Genomic DNA, 19,753 nt, shown 5'->3' on the forward strand with positions numbered 1-19,753 from the left:
ATCCAAATTAATAGCACAAAAGACGTACACAGAAAAACAAATCTGTTTATGTACAGGTCATTCCCTGATTATCATGCACACACAAACATTCATACTGCTCCTGACTCAGGGTCTTTGTTACATTCTTTTTAATGTTTAATTTTCTAGATCTTACTTCCATGTGTAGAATTATAATTTCATGAACTCTTCCTATTTTATACAAAATCAGACTAGTCCCTAGACTGGTGGCCTTAGATCCTGATAGGAAAAAACTAACATAAGTCCAGGTCTTATTAATAAGTTAGGTGACCACCAGAAGAACAAAAATACAACGTAAGACTTTCCCATCAATATAAAGTAAATGTACTTTTATCACAGGAAATAAAAAGGACAGAGAAAGAGAAAGACTACATGGTAAAGGTAAACCAAAAAATGGTTTGGCAGAAACACATCCTATAGTAACCATAATCACAGTAAATATAAATGGATTAAACTCCATTTATATAACATATAAATGTATCTATGTATATAATATGTATACAATATATAAATTTATATATCTATATAAACTCCATTCAAATAAGACTTAAAAAACAAGATAAAAGGGCACCTAGGTGGCTCAGTCAGTTAAGTGTCTGACTTCAGCTCAGGTCATGATCTTACGGTTCATGGGTTCGAGCTCTGTGCTGACAGCTCAGAGCCTAGAGCCTGCTTCTCATGTCTCCCCCTCTCTCTCTGCTCCTCTCTGTCCATGCTCTGTTTCTCTCTCTGTCTCTCTCTCAAAATAAATAAACAACAACAACAAAAAAACAAGATGCAGCAAACTGTTGTTCACAAAGGTTCACTTAAAACCAACAGATACAAAAAGGCTAAAAATAAAAGCACAGGAGGTTATACACTAAGCAATATAAACTTAAAAAGAAAGCTAGGGTGTTAATTTTGTATCAGTCACAAAGGAAATTAAGAGAAAAAAAAGGGGCAAAGAAGGACACTGTAAAGTGCTCAAAGGAGTTTGAGAAAGTTTAATTACTGTTAATATACGTCCATCTCACAGCATATCTTCAAAATACACCAACAACTGACAGATTTAGCAATAGATGAGAAGTGAATTAATCACTAATTGATACAGGTATGAAACACACTCTAGAAACTGACAGAATATTAAAGAGAATCAGCAGATTGACTAATGAATGAATTCGGCAAATCTGTTAGACACAAAATTAACTTATAAATTCAACTGTAAAAAATTAAATACCATTCAAGGTATCAACAAAATTGTAACAAAACTATAAAGTCTATAGGACTTAACCTGCAACTTAAGAAGACTTATAGAGAACACTTACAGACTCAAATAAAGATGAGAGAAAACACAAGTATCGTGTTCCTGAAAATGAAAAGATTTTACAAAAGTACCAGGTTTTTTTTTTTTCCAAAATAATCTATAAATTTAATATAAACTGCATTAAAATGCCAGGAGAATTTTGGGGAAAATCTGCCATACTGATGCTGAAATTTATAAGAATACATGTGATATCAGCACAAAGCCAGAGTAATAAACACAACGGTGGTAGAGCAGAAAGACAGAGCCCACTGGATCAGAAACACACCAACTGGGAAAGGATGGATTATTTAGTAGATAATATTGGGAAAATTGGATCTTTATATGGATGAATGCAAATTTGGGTCATATCGAAACCACAACTGACCTCCTCCCCCAAAACTTCAAACTATTCTAACGGATTAAAATCTCAGTGTGAAAGGTAAAATAAAATTAAAGCTAACAGAAAAGAACACCTTTGATCTCAGGGGATGGGGTGGCAGATGCGGAAGGATTTTTTTCAAACCCTACACCCCAAACAATGAGAAAAAATGAAGAACGAATGGCATCAGAATAAAAGGTTTCTGTTCAGTCAAGGCTATACACCTATTTTACTCATCCATCTCCACAGTGATAGACATAGCTTGCCTCAATCTCCTCGCTACCTGCTAAAATGACACAGTGATAAAAATGCCTCAGATGTGTTAACACACAGATTATGAGAAAATATTTTTAATATCTAAGACTGACATATGATTAACAACTAGACTGACTATACAAGAAATTCCTGAAATCATCAGGAAAAAGACAGGAAACCTGATAGAAAAATGGGTAAAAGAAATGAATAGGTGACTCACTCACAGGGGAAACTTAAATCAGCAATAAAACAATGGAGGAAATATACCATTTAACTCATGTGAACTGTAACAATGAGACAAACCCATAAAGATGGAACATATTAGACAATCAGATAAAACGCAGTGTAAGGAAAAACTGGTAGGAATGTAACTGTGGGAGCCATTCTGGGGGCAGAGAGCAATATCCAGTATTCATATGTGCATGCAATTCAGCAATACTACTTGTGGGTATTTATCCCACATTCTCCCACAGTGCCTTCAAAGAAATGTGAAGCTGTTTTTTGAAGTTATATTAGTTGCAGGTGTACAATATAATGATTCAACAATTCTATACATTTCTCAGAGCTCATCAAGGTAAGTGTACTCTTAATCCCCTGCACCTACGTCACCCATCCACCTACCTAACTCCCCTCTGGTGACCACCAGTTTGTTCTCTGTATTTAAGAGTCTGTTTTATTATTTGTCTCTTTTTCCTCTGTTCATTTGTTTGGTTTCTTAAATTGCACACATGAATAAAATCCTATGGTATTTGTCTCTGTCTCCCTTATTTCACTTAACATTATGCCCTCTAGCTCCATCCATGTTGTTGCAAATGGCAAGATTTCATTCTTTTTTTATTACTAATATTCCATTGTATGTATATACCACAACTTCTTTATCCATTCATGTAATATCAGTCGATATTTGGGTTGCCTCTATATCTTGGCTATTATGAATAATGCTGCAATAAACATATGGGTGCACAGATCTTTTTGAATTACTGTTTTCATTTTCTTTGGGTAAATACCCAGGAGTGGAATTACTGGATCATATGGTGATTCTATTTTTAATTTTTTGAGGAACCTCCATACTGCTTTTAGCAGACGTTTATCTAAATAAATATATGAAAGGTTCCTGGAAGGACACATAGCAAATACAGTAGAATGGGTGCCTCGGAGGAAAAGGGGAATGGAAGTCAGGAATGGAGGCCAAAGGAAAACAAAAGAAGACAAACAAAAGAACACCTGCATGGACCTAAGAAGATAGTCTGCTGTGGCCTGAGAGATATAATTTGGGCATCTGACTTTAAAAAAATTGGATACTATCCTATTGGTCTTAGAGATATCTTGTCACAAATTTATTTTACATATTTACTAATTTCCAAACTGATAGGAATCTTAGCGCTTTCCAGAACTTTTTCCCTAGCCTTAGTAATAGATATTTCTGCTATAAATTTTAGATTCTTTCTGCCTTTGTTCCTCTCAGGGAAGACAGAACTTTATGATTATAATTTGCACACTCCTTGAGAATGCTAACTATAAATGAGGTAAACATAAAAATATAATAAAAACCCTTCCCTCAATAAAATGCACTTTATTTAATTTTTTAAAATGTTTTTATTTATTTTAGAGAGAGAGAGAGAGAGAGAGAGCGAGAGAGTGAGCGCACAAGTGCGCGTGGGGAGCAGAGAGAGAGGGAGAGCACAGAATCCAAAGCAGGCTCCAGGCTCTGAGCTGTCAGCACAGAGCCTGATATGGGGCTCGAACTCACGTGCTGTGATATTATGACCTGAGCTGAAGTGGGATGCTTAACCGACTGAGCCACCCAGGCGCCCCAATGCATACTTTATTTAAATATCTATAATTTTTTTATAGCTTTACTGTTTTATTTTTACAGTTTTACTGTTTTCAGTGAGGAAAAGTTTTGTTGAATTTTTCTTTCAGAATACAATAGCCTTCTTAAAGCCAGTTTAAAATTAATGGGAAAATAAAATCTCACAAAAAAACAGGAATACCTGAAAATAATAAAAATTAGAAAGTACAGAACTTATATTGGTGGGGCTATAATGACAAACTTTAATACAGGAAGTCTTGAATGAGAAAAACATTGTATTCTTAGCTAAGAAGAAAAATTATTACAAATTTGGCAATTTCTTCAAATTAACTTATGAATTGAATGTATTTGCAAATAAAAACCCAAAGGATTTGGGAGGGGTAGGACATGAAAAAAAGAATTCTATAATTCGTCTGAAAGAATTAATAAGCAAAAGTAACAAAACAAAACAGCTACATCATGATGCCTGGCTGACCTTACTGTATATCAAAATCAGTTAAAAAGCTAGTTATTAAAAGAGTGTTACAAATCTGTAAGTGTAACAGAACAGTCCATATGCAGAATCTAAAATACATCATATTCTAAATTTTGATTTAAAATAAAAAAGCAGTCTTAATTTTTAGGGAAGGAAAAACATATTAGTGACACAAAAGGGTTGTTTAATCATTTGATTTTCATCACTCTATCCACTTATGATAGAGTGTACATGGAATAAGGTTCTGAGTTATTCCCCAGGGATTCCTTCTCTGGCCTTTAGGCCATCTTACATTAATCTTCAAAGTTCCTTTTTTTTTTTTTGTCTTTATAAAGTATTACCATGGCTCAATACTGACAATATCCCTTGTATCTTCTGCCTATCCACTTCTCCAGATTTGTGATTTATTCTTATCCTTTGGTCAAGTCTCTGTTTATTGATCTAAGCTGGTGGTTCCAAAAGAGTAGTTCCCAAACCACATCTGCATCACCTGGAACATGCGAGAAATGCAACTCCTCAGGCCCCAACCCCCGACACCAAATCAGAAACTCTGAAGGCGGAGCCAGTAATCTTTGATGCACCCTCCAGATGATTCTGATACACACCTAAGTTTAAAAATTTTTTTTTTCAACGTTTATTTATTTTTGGGACAGAGAGAGACAGAGCATGAACGGGGGAGGGGCAGAGAGAGAGGGAGACACAGAATCGGAAACAGGCTCCAGGCTCCGAGCCATCAGCCCAGAGCCTGACGCGGGGCTCGAACTCACGGACCGCGAGATCATGACCTGGCTGAAGTCGGACGCTTAACCGACTGCGCCACCCAGGCGCCCCTACACACCTAAGTTTAAGAACTAAATTTTTAAGCAAACACCCAGCTGCACAGAGAGCACTATCTGTACTTCCAAGCCTTAAGAATGACTTGTAGTTCCCAAAGCAGTTCTTGTCATGTTACTCAGAAGACACTAAATGAGTTATTTGTATACCTTTCATCCCTATGTCTCTGGCAGGAAAGAACTGTTTCTTATTTGTATTATAATTCAGCCATAGTATCCAACAGAGCATCTTCCATACTGCAGTAACAATCAATATGTTCAATGCCAACCATTCTTATGCTCTATATCCTTATTGTTTTAACTCTATTTATCTCCACAGTCTTCCTCTCATGTTATTTAATATAATGTTGAATAACAAAGAGGCTTATAGTAACATGTGGTTTCTATAAAGTGACACATAAATTCAAAGTGGTGAAATTTTAGTAGAAAGGCAAAGCTAAGTGGTTACTGAAGTATGGCCTCTTATTAAATGAACAGTTTTACTATATGGTTAAAAAGGCAAAATTTGGGGGTGCTTCAGTTGGCTAAGCGTCTGACTCTTGATTTCAGCTCAGGTCACCATCTCACAGTTCATGAGATCAAGCCCTGTGTGGGGCTCTGCACTGACAGCATGGAGCCTACTTGGGATTCTCTCTCTCTCTCTCTCTCTCTCTCTCTCTCTCTCTCTTTCTCTCTGCCCCTCCCCCCTACTTACACACACACTCTCTCAAAATAAATTTTTTTTTATTTAAAAAAAAAATTTTTTTTTTTAACATTTATTTATTTTTGAGACAGAGAGAGAACATGAACAGGGGAGGGTCAGAGAAAGAGGGAGACACAGAATCTGAAACAGGCTCCAGGCTCCGAGCTGTCAGCACAGAGCCCAACGCGGGGCTCGAACCCACGGACCGCGAGATCATGACCTGAGCCGAAGTCGGACGCTTAACCGACTGAGCCACCCAGGCACCCCAATAAACTTTTTTTTAAAAAAAGGCAAAGATTGGAATGTAGCAGGAATACTTTTCAAAACAGAAATTCCTTTCCACTTTGCTGTTTTAAGCATATTTACCTGAGGTGTGATTGTGTGGTCAATTAGATTCTCAGTCAGAGATAAAAGCAAGGCATCCAATTCATCTGTAGCATCCTAGGGAAGATAAAAAATACATAACTGTTAAATGAATCATTAACCACCTAACTAAATTTTTTCCGCATCTTCTCAATTTACAATTCTGACTCAGGCCTGCTTGGTGTTAACCTTTAAAAAACTTCAGGACATTCAGGAATCATGGTTATTATAGTGATTCCACTTTTGCTTGAAGAGGAACCAGACTACAGTCAGAAGCTGAAAAAGATAAAGTATCATGTGAATTTTTACATAGCTACTCTTTTTAGTGAGACAAAACTCGGGTAAGGTTAAGACCGTCCTGGCTCTTAGTTCTTAGACTTGTAGAGAGAGGTAAAAAGGTTCAGCATAGGAGACAATGAGTGAAGAAGATGCCTAAATTACAAACACTGCTTTATCCAGATGTGCCAGTACATCACTGTTTACAGAAGAGTACAATATGAACTTCCCCCATAAATGTTAATTAACACTTTTTAATTACTATTTGAAACACCTTATGGAAGATGCAGCTCTGCACTATAGAAGAGAGAGATAGAGAGACAAGGTAGGTAGGTAGGAAGAACTTAAAGAGAATAAAAGATAAAATTCCAATCTGGAAATAAAAGAAGAATTCAGGGTCTAGTACACATAACAAAAAGGCCCTTGGCTTATACAGTTCTATTTCCACCTATCTGGCTTGAGGCTGTGGTCAATCTCCTATTTATGTCTCAACATTCAACTTAATTTTAATCACACATAGGAAAAAGTTGTTCTCTCACTTCTCACATCTCCCTCCTGTTATACCAACCTTCCCCCCACCCCCCCGCCGTGGCCTGGGTGAGTGCCCCCAAACAGCGTGTATCTGTCTCTACCACAATGTATTAAAATTCTGTTCCCCAGTGGAATATAAGCAGTTTGAAAAAAGAGGCCGTGTTTCATTCACTTCTGAATTTTTGAAACTAGTGTGTTGCCTGGTACATATTATAAATGCAATAAATCTTTGAATTAAATGTCCTTCTCTGTTCCAAAAAATCTCAGGTTCCACTTCAATTTCAATGACCAACAATGTCAATATGGCTTTTTAGAATTTTAATGAGCAGAAAGGAAGCTCCTGACTGAAGATATTTTAGGTTGGATTTTTTTAAAACCCAAAAGTCTGAAAAATTATACACCTAAATATTAAGTATACATTGTCTTTGGATAGTGGGAATATAGGAGATTCCTAATTTTTTCTCTTTATGAAGGATTTGGCAAATTTCTACAATAAATGCATTTATGTAGTTAAAGAGGTAAACATTTATTTGCAAGGACAATTTCTTATTTAACTTGCAAATTAAAACACTCAGTGGGCAATGAACTGGGTTTCTCTGATTTCTAGACTGATACAGGTGTGACAAGTGGCTATCAGGAAGGCAGGGGCTGTGATGACCTGGTTACACTGCCAACACAATGACAGGTTGCTGGTGTTTCAATTAATATTTATTTAGTGCCTACTATGTGTCATCTATCATTTGAGACACTAGGGAGGCATAGCCAGCATCAAAAAAACAAAAATACAAAGAGCACCTAAAACAAAAGGCCAACAAATAACAGAGAAACTGAAGAAGCCCTGTGATACTCTTGTGAGAGATCTGACAATAGGATTCTCCCTAGAGAACTGAGGCTCAATGCTTTTCTTACAGCTTAAGTTCCGGTATCCATCAGAAATCACCAGATGTCTATGATTATACTGCAGGACTCAACTCAGTATGGTCTTCAGAGAAACCTTCAAAAGTAAGGGTTGTTACCTTAAGAACAGAACCATTTGCTGCAGGTGTGGTATGCATCAGAGCAAGAGAATCTTCAGGAAGGGGCACATTATTCTCATTTAATACAGCACTGGAAGAAAAAGATAAATTTACATCATGGAGCACCTATACAGGCATAGGGAGCATTTTCAAAGAAAGGGCTTCAGGAAGAAGAGTAATGCTTCACGTAGAGGAAGAAGAAATGACAATTTGTGAGGGGCGTGATGGCAGTCAGTGTTGCACTCATATGCCTTTGTGAGACCCTTCCCCATCTACCATGTAACAATTTTCATATCCACATCAGACTCATTCACAGATGGATCAAAATGGCAGACTACTTTGCTTCCCTCTTAAATCTTACTGAAGGTTCAGAAAAGATTTATCTTAAAATAAGGCAGATACACCAAAAAGATAAATCAAGTGACTGATTAAAAAAATTTTTTTAATGTTTATTCATTTTTTGAGAGAGAGAGAGAGAGAGAGAGAGAGAGAGAGAGCACGCATGAGTGGGAGAGGGGCAGAAAGAGAGGGAGACACAGAATCTGAAGCAGGCTCTAGGCTCCGAGCTGTCAGCACAGAACCCGACGTGGGGCTCGAACTCATGAACCACGTGATCATGACCTGAGCTGAAGTCAGACGCTTAACCGACTGAGCCATCCAGGTGCCCCCAAGCGACTGATTTTTAAAAGCTGTTATCAAATACATGGATGGGAAACCTTGGTGGACTAGAAATGAATCAGAATACCTGAGATATGGGAGAACAGTCAGGAAACCAGAGGGAGAAGCCAACACTTAAGGACACAGGCTGCAGAGCTCTGCTGCAGAAGGCAGAAGCCACATCTAGAGTGCTCCAGATATTACAACAGGATTAGCCAGGTGACAGGATGCCAGAGAATCTGCTACCCGAAGGCCTGGCAGGAATCACAGTGGTGTCTAATCCCAGATAAGAATAGTGAGAACAGGAGCAGCGTTACAGATGGCTTCAACACCAGGGAGGGAAGGGGGAAATCTAGAGCCAAAGACCGTCATCCACCAGGATAACATATCCAGCAGGAAACCCCAGTCCTTCCTAATGTCACTGAAAAGTGTGCAAACAGGAGCAGTTCCTGTCCAAGCCTACAAGGAGAATGAGAAAAAATGAGAAATAAATCCCAGAGTGAAAAAGTGAAGTGGAAGCTATGACTGTTGCATCCACAACTCTGAGGCAAAAAGAGGCAAGGAAACAAAAAAAGAAGAAATAGTTGTGAGAAACAGAGCAGCAATCAAGATGTTTCAATTAACGGATACTAGACATTCAAGAAGATAATGACTTATGATTTTCCAGAACTCAAAAAAGACATAGGTCTTCAGATGGAAAGGCCACCTTGAATACTAACAACAACAACAAAAAAAAAACTGTTTTAAACCTATTCTTAGACCATACAGTAATGAAAATGAAGAACTTCAAGAATAAGCAAGCAGTAAAGCCTAAAAAAGAAAAAAATATAACTTTGTGCTTCAGAAAGAAGAAACAGCTCAGAGGAAAAGATTCAATGTAAGAAAAAGTGAGCATTAAAAGGAGTGAAACATGTTGTACAATGAATTCTCCCACACCTTCAAGAAAAGATTAGTCATATGTACTTTACACTGCTGCAAAACATGGAAAGAAGATGAAAAGGTTCCGCAGCCATTCTGCTCAGTGTTATGTCATGACCCAGCAAATTCACTCCCATGTAGGTATACACCCTAAAAAAATCCTCACAACATGTGTAAGGAAGAACATGTACAACATTAATTTGGAACAAACCCTGGTCCATTAATAAAAGAATAAACCGTGACTGACTTAGGTAATGGCAGTTACAATGAAGGAACTATGGATAATTTTTTAAAATTCAGATATGTCAAAACAAAACCCACTAAATTATATTCTTTAAATGGGTGAAATGCATATTTGTTTATTTATTTATTTATTTATTTATTTATTTATTTATTTATTTAGAGCATATACACACAGACAAGCGAGGGAGAGAGGGAGGGGGAGAGGAAGAGAGGAAGAGAGGGAGGGAGGGAGAGGGGGAGAGGGAGGGGGAGGGGGAGGAAATCTTAAGCAGGCTCCACGCTCAGCCCAATGCAGGGCTCGATCCCACAACCCTGGGATCATGACCTGAGCCGAAATCAAGAAGCAGATGCTCAAGTGGCTAAAGCCACCCAGGTGCCCCTTCCCCCACCATAGCATTTAAATTTTATCTCAATGAAGCTGTTACTACAAAAATAAATGATCTGCATAGCCATTTCTCCAAAGTAAAAAAGACATCCAACATCCTCAGTGAATCAAAAGTCAAACCACAATGAGACATGCTTCATACTCTCTAGGATGGCTATAATTCTAAAGATGGAGAACAATGAGCACTGGAACGAACGTGGAGAAACTGGTACCCATATACACTGTTGGTGGGAACAGAAAATGTCGCTATTTTGGAAGACAGTTTGGCAGTTCCTCAAAAGTTGAACCTAAGAGTTACCAAATGACTCAGCAATAACCTTCCTGGGTATATATTAATAGAACTGAAAGCGTGTCTACAAAAATTATTTTTTGTTGTTGTTTATTTATTTTGAGAGAGAGAGAGCGAGTGCACACAAGCAGGGGAGGGACAGTGAGAAAGGGACAGAGAAAATCTCAAGCAGCCTCCACTCTGTTAGTGTGAAGCCTGATGCAGGGCTCGAACTCATGAACTGTGAGATCATGACCTGAGCCCAAATCAAGAGCCAGACACTTAACCAACTGAACCACCCAGGCACCCCCAAAATTCTCTTATGTGAATGTTCACGGCAGCTTTATTCATAATTGTCAAAAAGTGGGAACACAAGTGTCCATCAATTGATACATGGATAAACAAAATGTGGTCTATCTACAAAGTGGAATATTATTCAGCCCCGAAGAGGAGTGAAGTACCAATACATGATACACTACAGATGAACCTTCAAAACATTCTGTTAATTGAAAGAAACCAGACACAAAGGCCACATATTGTGTGATTCCTTTACATGAACTGTCCAGAGTAAGCAAATCCAATATGTGGAGAGACTGCAATGGGTATGGTGTTGCTCTTAGAGGTGATGACCACGTTATGGAATTAGATTACTGGTAATGGTGCAAAACTTTGTCAACATACTAAAAAGCACTGAATTGTATACTTATAAAGGGAAAACGTTATGGTATGGAAATTACAACTCAATAAAAAAGATAAGGAAAAACAGTCTATACCTACTACAGCAAAATGTGAAGATAGTACAAAGCTTGACATTTGGTACACAGACAATATATAATCTCCACAGTTTTCTAGAACCTTGAAATATTAAAAGGAGATACAGTAATTTTTCAAAGTGTGGTATGGCATGGGGGAAAAAAAGATTAGAGAGAAGATTAACAAACAAGGAAAAGGTCCCGAAATAGACCCAAGCATAAACAGGAACTTAAACACATCTTAAAGGATACATTTCAAATCCTAGGGGGAAATTAGATTACTCAAAATATCAGCAGCCATTTAGAAAAACAAATCTAGAAGTTGGGAGTACATTCTAGGGTGTTTCCAGCAGTAAGAGTTCAATGCAACTGGGCAGTCCTATCCCCATTATTTTCCTATTGGAAAAAAAAAAAATTTTTTTTAAATGAAGTTCTAAAAGACTCTAAATAATAACAGTATTTAAAGTGTTGTGGGCCAGGGGTGGCTGGGTGGCTCAGTCAGTTAAGTGTCCAACTCTTGATTTCGACTCAGGTCATAATCTCACATTTCAGATCAAGTCCCATGTCAGGCTCGGTGCTGCCTTGGGATTCTCTCTCTCTCTGTCTTTTTCTACCTCTCCCTGGCTTGCAATCGCACACGTTCTCTCTCTCAAAATAAATAAACTTTAAAAAAAAATTTAAAAATTAAATGTCGTGGGCCAAATGATTTACTGAAGTTAATTAAAAAGTTAAATTGTAATTCTAGTTTTACCCTGATCACCAATTAGTATGTTTGTTGAATACTAACTACACAATACAAAGCATGCTATATGCTTTAGGGCTATGTTGGTTACAGTACCTGGAACTGAATAAGATTAATCAGGAAAATGCTCACTGAATACATTTTGAATAATGGGAAAAGAAATAGCACTCATTCATCCAACAACGTTTAGCACCAACTAAGCACAAAACACTGGATACACAGTGATGAAAACAAATTGGCACAGAGCAGGGGATAAAAGCCTAGCAAAACAAATAAATGGCCTAATACTCATTAAAGGAAAGAGACACAGAAGGGACTTAAAACAGCAAAGAAATTTATGTGAATAATGTAAGAGCCCATAGTAGAAAGTTTGTAAGAACAAGGCCACTGTGATAACAGGATGGCACTGAAGTTAAGAGAAATAATATACATTCCTCACATGCAGATTAAAAATATCTTTAAAGGTCGCTTTTGCTCTGCAGTAGAAGGATGAGAATGTAGAGACTAATTAGAATTATCTCTAGATAATCTAAAACTAGGAAGTAAACAGCTATGTAATGGATACAAGAGTGAATTCAAGCTATCTTTCAAATAGATATCCTGAAATTATTTGGGGATACACTGAAGAACAGGAAAAAAGAGCAAAAAAGCAAAGTTAAGAGGAAAAGAACATCAAATTAATTCAGTCTAACCCAAACTGTACCTGTTTGTGGCAGCATCCTGAGCATGTGCGTTTTTATGACTTAATAAGCTATCTTCTCTTGTAACCTGAGAAAATGAAGAAAAAAAAAGTAAATCTTTGTAAGGATACTAAAGTAATAAGGAATTTACACATCTTTCCAGTAAAAACAGAAATATCACTTTGCTTCAGTTCCAGAGGTAATCATACCTTACATATGGAAATACCAGTACCTCACATAGTGTAGTCTCATCCATACCCAAATTAATAATCCACACTTCTACTTCAATAGTACACAAATTTACGCCCTCTACTAGACAGCTCTCATGGTGTGTTAGTCAATATATACAGAATCCCAAAAGATTCGATGTCAGAATTTTTTGAATTTACCTGATAAAAAGAAGAGACAGATACTAAGCTGCATATTTGGCCTTTTATTTTTCCCTGAACACAAAAGGTATGTTAGGAGGAAATTCTAAAATATTTTTCTGAGGGGATCAGTTTTTTCTCTTAACTTGATTGAGGTATCATTTACATAGAGTAAAAAGCACATTGTTAACTTTTTTTTTATTTTTTTAAATTTACATCCAAATTAGTTAGCATATAGTGCAACAATGATTTCAGGAGTAGATTCCTTAGTGCCCCTGACCCATTTAGCCCATCCCCCTCCCACAGCCCCTCCCATAACCCTCCTGTCTCGGGTCCATGAAATACAGCCAGACCAACACTAAACCATCCTACACACTAGAAAACTGATCGGAGCACACATTTTTAATGTGTGGTTTGATGAATTTTGAAAAATATATACAGGTGCATAACCAACACCACAATCAACATGTGCAACACTGTCACTACCCCCACAGCGTTCCCTTGAGGCTTCCAATGCAACCCCATCAAAAACCCTGACACACGGCAAACAATGAGCTGTATGTCTTATAGTTTTATACACATGGAATCAAAATGCCTATCTTTTTAGTGTCTATCTCTTTAGAATAGCATGATGTTTTTGAGATTCACCCATGATGCTCATGTATCACCAATTCATTCCTTTTTATGTGCTGAGTAGCATTCCACTGTATGAATATACCACAATTTGTTTACCTGTTTACCTGCTGATGGACATTTGGGTTCTTCCTAGTTTTTAGCAACTTCAAATAATGCTAAGAACATTCATGTACTAATAACCTGTATGAACCTACGTTTTCATTTCTCTGGGGTACATACCTCAGAGTAGATCTGCAGGGTCATGTAGGAAGTGTGTATTTAATACATTGTCAAACGCTTCCTAAAGTGCTTGTAACGTTTTATATTCTTACCAGCAATGTGCACTGCAGGAGTGCCATCACTGCTAACACAGGGATGGTCAGTTTTTAATACTGGCCATTTCAGTGAATGTGTTTTTCAGCATGCATGTGATGCTAGCTGTAGACTTTTTTCGTTGATACCCTTTATCAGGCTGAACAAGCTCCATTCTATTTCTAGTTTGCTGTGAGCATTTACCATGAATGGGTGTTGATTTCTGTGAAATGCCTTTTCCATATGAATTGAGACAATTTTCTTTACTTTTTAATATGGTCAACTACAGTGGGTTTTAAATTATAAACCGACTTTTTTCCTGAGATAAACCCTACTTGGTCTATTTTGTTAAGGATTTTTGAGTCTATGCACAAGAAGGGTATTAGTCTATAGTTTCTTTTCATATGAAATCTTTTGCTGGTTTTGGTATACCAGGGTAATACTGGTATCATTAAATGAGTTGGGAAGTGCTTCCTCCTCTTCTATTTTCTGACAGAGTTTGTATGGAACAATTATTTCTTCAGTAGATTTCCAAAATGAAGGCATCTGGCCCTGGATTTTTCTTCATGGGGAAGTTTTTAACTATGAAATAAAATCTTTTTATTTTAGGGCTATTGAATTTATTTTTCTCTTCTTCAAGTCAAGAAAAGTCCCAAAGTGGAAATATTATGTAAGGTAACAACAGTAACACCTACTGCCACTGCTAATACAACACATAGCTTCAATACTTAATCAAATGCTGTTTATGTGCCAGGCACTCACCATTCATGTCCTTTACATTTACTGTCCTTGTAACCCACCTTAAGGTAGGTACTACCATTATCTTTTCTTAAACACGATTGAACTGAGGCTTAGAGAAACTAACCTGCCAAATCACAACACTAGTATGTGGTAGACTAGAAAGGGATTCAAACTCAAGTTGTCTGATTCCAGAGCCTGTATCATCATATTTCATATTTACTTTTATATATAAATATCATGCTTTATGTTTACACTAGGGGGAGAGGATAAATAACCAAAGCATGAACAATATTCCTCAAATCTTCTCAGGTTCTGTTCAAGGCTTGTGCCTGGGGACAGGATGGGTAAAGTGCATCTTCTCCACAAGATATTTTGAAATCCTAGTTGATAACATGACTTGGTGAGATGGGCTGCTGTCCTGATTTTAGTATGGAGGGTTAAGTCTGAAAGTTAGGGAGCACCAAGGGAAAGCAGACTCTGACAGCATGAATGCCATAAACTTCATGGGGGCTGGTCCTTGAAGGCCTTGAAGGCTGTGAAGGGCATGGCATCCTTCACAGTGTCACAGCCAACTCCTTCACCTTGCAACCGTCACTACTGTGACATGCAACTTTACCAAACTGAAGTCAGATGGGTGGCGGGAAGTAGCAGACTGCTAAAGACCTGAAACCACAGACTTAGTATTGACAGGAATCTAAAAATCATTAGATTTTCTGGCTATAAAAATGGCAAAGATTAGGGACTCACTTCCACAGGAATTTGGAAGGGTTTCCTCCATCCAAGGGAAGGGAAGCAAAAATAATATAAAAACAGGGAGGGGGACAAAACATAAGAGACTCATAAATATGGAGAACAAACTGAGGATTACTGGAGGGGTTGTGGGAGGGATGGGCTAAATGGGTCAGGGGCACTAAGGAATCTACTCCTGAAAACATTGTAGCACTATATGCTAATTTGGATGTAAATTATTAAAAAAAATTTAAAATTAAACGGAAAAAAAGGTTTTTTTAATTTTTTAAAAATTTATTTATTTATTTTGAGAGAGAGCAAGTGGGGAGGCGCAGGGAGAGAGGGAGAGGGAGAGAGGGAGAGAGAGAGAGACAGGGAGGCAGGGAGAGTGGGAGAGAGAGAGAATTCCACGCAGCAGGCTCTGAGCTGACAGCACAGAGCCTGATGTGGGCTCGAACTCACGAATGGTGAGATCATGACCTGAGCTGAAATCAAGAGTCAGATGCTTAATCGACTGAGCCACCCAGGTGCCCCTAACAAAAGTTTAAAAAAAAAAAAAAGTTCTTACACCCTAGAGGGTCTTTACTCTCAACTTTTTATCCCATGACTGCCTCCTCTTAAACTAGCTTAGACATAGACTTGGGAAGGCATTCTGCCATCCTGAGCCTGTTTCTGGGAACTACTCGCTATCTGCAATCACTAGCTAGGTCACCCTTATTTAACACTCATGTACTTTATGTGTCTTCAGGGTTCTCAGCTGTAAGTCTCATCTATTTCCGCTTCATCAGGACTCTCCCCATTAAAGGCAGCTTACCTTATGCACTGCTTCTACTTGAGCCTTCAAAATGTTACTCTTCAAGTCAGGAGGAACTCTCCTGGCATTCAATCCTGGGCTCTCAATGGCATTATTAAGACATTTCTCAGTCAACTTCACCACCTCCTCCTAGATATTAAAAATACAGTGTAAGCAACTCTGGCGGGCTATAGTTATACAGAAATAGGAAAGGGGCTGATGAAAGTTCATATTCAGACAACCAGGATATCACGTGTCTTAAGCCTTCCTATCCTATTCCAGGAATAGTCCCCTCCCACCATAAGCAGTTTCAAACTAAGGACTCAATAGTCACAAACATGAAATACAAATTGGTAGAGATCTCTAGAAATCATCCAGCCCAACTTCCTGCCTTAAAACTACTGAAGAACTGACTACATCATCCAGGACAGATGCCTGAGTTAAATCACACATGGAGAACATGTGCCACTTGCTGTAATTAACTTCAACCGGATTTTAGGTTAGGCCCTACACAGGCTAATCCCTGTAATTCTGGAGCTGTTATCAGGCAGATGATTTTGCTTGGGATTATGTTATATAGCCACAGTCACTCTCAGGTACAGACTTATGAAAATGACAGAATAAGGCACAAGTCCAGTCAGTGAAGATCTTAATGAAAACATTATAAACAAACCATTATGAAAAGAAATAAATGGAAGGAAGCAAATTAAGAAGTTTAAATTATCTGTACTACAACTGATACCTTAAAATGAATGACTACAACAACAATTATTGTTATTATTACGTGCTTGCTATTTAAGGCTGATCTAAACAACAGACTGACTCTAAACATTTTCTTAGTCTCACACACAGCTTCTGTTCTGTAAAACAGGCTAGCTGCCATGTATGGGATTATATACTACACCATTCTTTCAGATTTGAAAAGATTTAATTAATGTGCTTATTCTGATTTGGTGTTTCTCAGTGTGGTTTCCACACATCTGCCTCCACGTGGGCCCCTAAAATCTGAATGTTTAACAAGCTCCTCTATGTGATTCTAACACACATATAAGTCTAAGAATCACTATTCTGAACTAACTCTATGTCTGTAACTGCTTAGTGTTTGGAATGATTCCTATTAATTGCAGGAAGTTCCTTACATCCTTCTTCAATCATAACTAGTTCACACTGTATGATCCAGGAATCCCACTTCTGGGTATATATCCAAAGGAAACAAAATCACTATCTTGAATAGGTATCTCCCTCCTGTGTTCACTGTAATATTATGCACAGTAGCCAAGATATGGAAACAACCTAAGCATCCATCGACGGATGAATGGAGTAAAAATGTGGTGAGTGTATGTACATATATGAAATATTATTTACGTTTAAAAACAAGGAAGTCTTAGCATAGCCAACATAGCCAATAATACTGTAGTAACTTTGTATGGTGACAGATAGTAACTACACTTATAGTGAGCATTTTATAATGCTTGTAATTGTAGAATCATTATGTTATACATTTGAAACGAATATAAAACTGCATGTCAACTATACTTCAGTTTTAAAAAAGAAGGAAATCTTGCCATTTGCAACAACATGCATTATGCTAAGTGAAACAAGTCAGAGAATGACAAATATTGCATGGTATTACTTATATGTGGACTCTAAACAAACAAAAAATCCAACTCAGAAACAGAGTAGAATGGTGGTTGCCAGGGGCTTGAGGGTAGGAAAATAGGTAAAGCTTGGTAAAAAGGTACAAACTTTCAGTTATAAAATGAATTAAATTCTGAGAATCTAATGTATAGCATGGTGACTATAGCTAATTATACTGTTCTGAATACTTGAAATTTGCTAATTAAGCACTGTCACCAAAACCCAAAACAAAACAAAAAGGTAAATATGTGAAGTGATGGATATATTTATTAATTCAGTTGTAGACATCATTTCACAATGTATATGTATATAAAATCATCACATTGTATTCCTTAAATATAATACAAATTCATTTGTCAACTATATCCTAATAGTAGGGAAAAATCATGGCTAATTCAAAATAGTTTGACATTTTCTTTTCAGAGTCAATTATGTTGCGGACTTGAGATTACTTGGTAATTACGGAAATTTGCAAGTTATAGGATTCTCAGAGCAACCTGCCTATATTACAAACAAAGACAAGAATTCAACACATATCTCACAAGTAAAAGTAGAAACTGTCACCATCTCCCAATTTTTGCAAAAGTATAAAGGCTTTAAAATTGCCTATACATCTACCTATCACTTCCTTCCCAGGAAAATAATGAGATGATTAAAGGTATTTATTTATAAGGCTGTTTGTCACAGCACTGATTATGACAGTGAAAGTTAGCAATAATCTAAATGTCCAACAGGGAACTGAGTAAACACAATGGTGACATGGGCATGCAATTTAACTACTGTCTGTAATAGGTCGTTGATAAAGAAAGATGTTTACAATCGATTAGTTTTAAAAAGCTATTGTCCCTGCACTTTTATTTAAAAAAAATACATCACATTTAAATGTTTGGAAATTATTTATCTTAAAAACATTAACTGTAGTTATCTCTTAGCAGTGCATAACGGAAGATTTAAAATTTCCTGCTTTTAAAAATCTGTATCTTCTATAATTATGATGTCTGAGAACATTAAAAAATTACTGATATACAGTTGAGTGTAACAGCTTTAAAACACTTTCACTTTCTTTTATTATAGTACATAATTCCAGTGGCAGCCAGTTACTATGCCACTGATAGTCCATCTTGGAAGGCCACAAGAAAAGCTCTCCACTCTCCCCTTATTTGCCTAAAAGCAGAACATAAACTTACAAAAGTATCCCTCCTCCCCACTCCACCAAGAAGGACAAAGATTAATCCCTGGGGACTTCAGACCCTTCTCAATGAAAAGCAAGGAATCAAATCTGCGTAACAACCTTACTCTTATTTATCAGACTTTTTCCTTATAACTTTCTCATAACTGGCTTCCCCTACATCTTTCAACTCTAGCTGAAGGTGGTATTCAAGCAGGAATTCTAAGCTGTCTCTGAGAGTTATTCATTTTTCCCTGGGTTAGGAAACTTGTTTTTCTCTTGTTACTCGGTCTTTTGTCACAGAGGTCTCAGCCAAGAACTCAAGAGGGTACGGGGAAAATTATTTACCAATTATTGCCAAGCAGTAAATGTTTGCCTCTGCATTCATAAAAAGTATAATTTCTACTTACTAATTACATGATATGTAACAGCTCACTGATTTCTGGAGAAGTATGACCGTTGCACAGCTAATGTCTGAAGACTGCCTCCATTTCCAAAGGGAAGTTAGACTTATTCACATACCTTCTGTGTCCACTGCCCTGTGTCCAGGGCAGATGTAAAGAAAGTTAACTACTTGTAATCTCAGGGTTGATGGGGACGGGGGTTGGGAAGGTGGAAAAAATGTGAGATGGTCATTGAGGAAGGTACTTGCTGGGATGAGCAGTGGCTGTTGTATGTAAGTGATGAATCGTGGGAATCTACTCCTGAAGCTAAGACTACAATGTACACACTATATGTTAGCTAATGGGACAATAGATTATTATAAGAAAGAAGGGAAGGAAGGAAGGAAGGAAGGAAGGAAGGAAGGAAGGAAGGAAGGA

At 37.4% G+C, this 19,753-nt stretch overlaps 1 protein-coding gene and 1 long non-coding RNA gene across 7 annotated transcripts in view; both read right to left on the reverse strand.

The window, feature by feature from the left end:
- EPB41L5 (erythrocyte membrane protein band 4.1 like 5) overlaps positions 1–19,753 on the reverse strand; it is a 149,897-nt gene that overhangs the window by 18,538 nt on the left and 111,606 nt on the right. For all 6 annotated transcript variants that reach the window (XM_040474821.1, XM_040474818.1, XM_040474817.1 and 3 more), the window contains exons 19-22: positions 16,148–16,276; positions 12,592–12,656; positions 7,924–8,014; positions 6,104–6,178 (exon numbers count right to left, since the gene is read on the reverse strand). In XM_040474821.1, coding sequence (XP_040330755.1) covers positions 6,104–6,178; positions 7,924–8,014; positions 12,592–12,656; positions 16,148–16,276 — 360 coding nt within the window. The remainder of the gene's footprint in view (positions 1–6,103; positions 6,179–7,923; positions 8,015–12,591; positions 12,657–16,147; positions 16,277–19,753) is intronic.
- LOC121030429 (uncharacterized) lies at positions 4,533–5,631 on the reverse strand. Its single transcript, XR_005790195.1, has 2 exons — positions 5,061–5,631; positions 4,533–4,827 (listed from the first exon to the last, which is right to left on the reverse strand). It is a non-coding gene; the product is annotated as an uncharacterized LOC121030429 (long non-coding RNA).

The sequence above is a fragment of the Herpailurus yagouaroundi genome, unplaced genomic scaffold, assembly GCF_014898765.1.
Source record: "Herpailurus yagouaroundi ecotype Mexico unplaced genomic scaffold, PumYag 140, whole genome shotgun sequence".
Taxonomy (NCBI): Eukaryota; Metazoa; Chordata; class Mammalia; order Carnivora; family Felidae; genus Herpailurus; species Herpailurus yagouaroundi.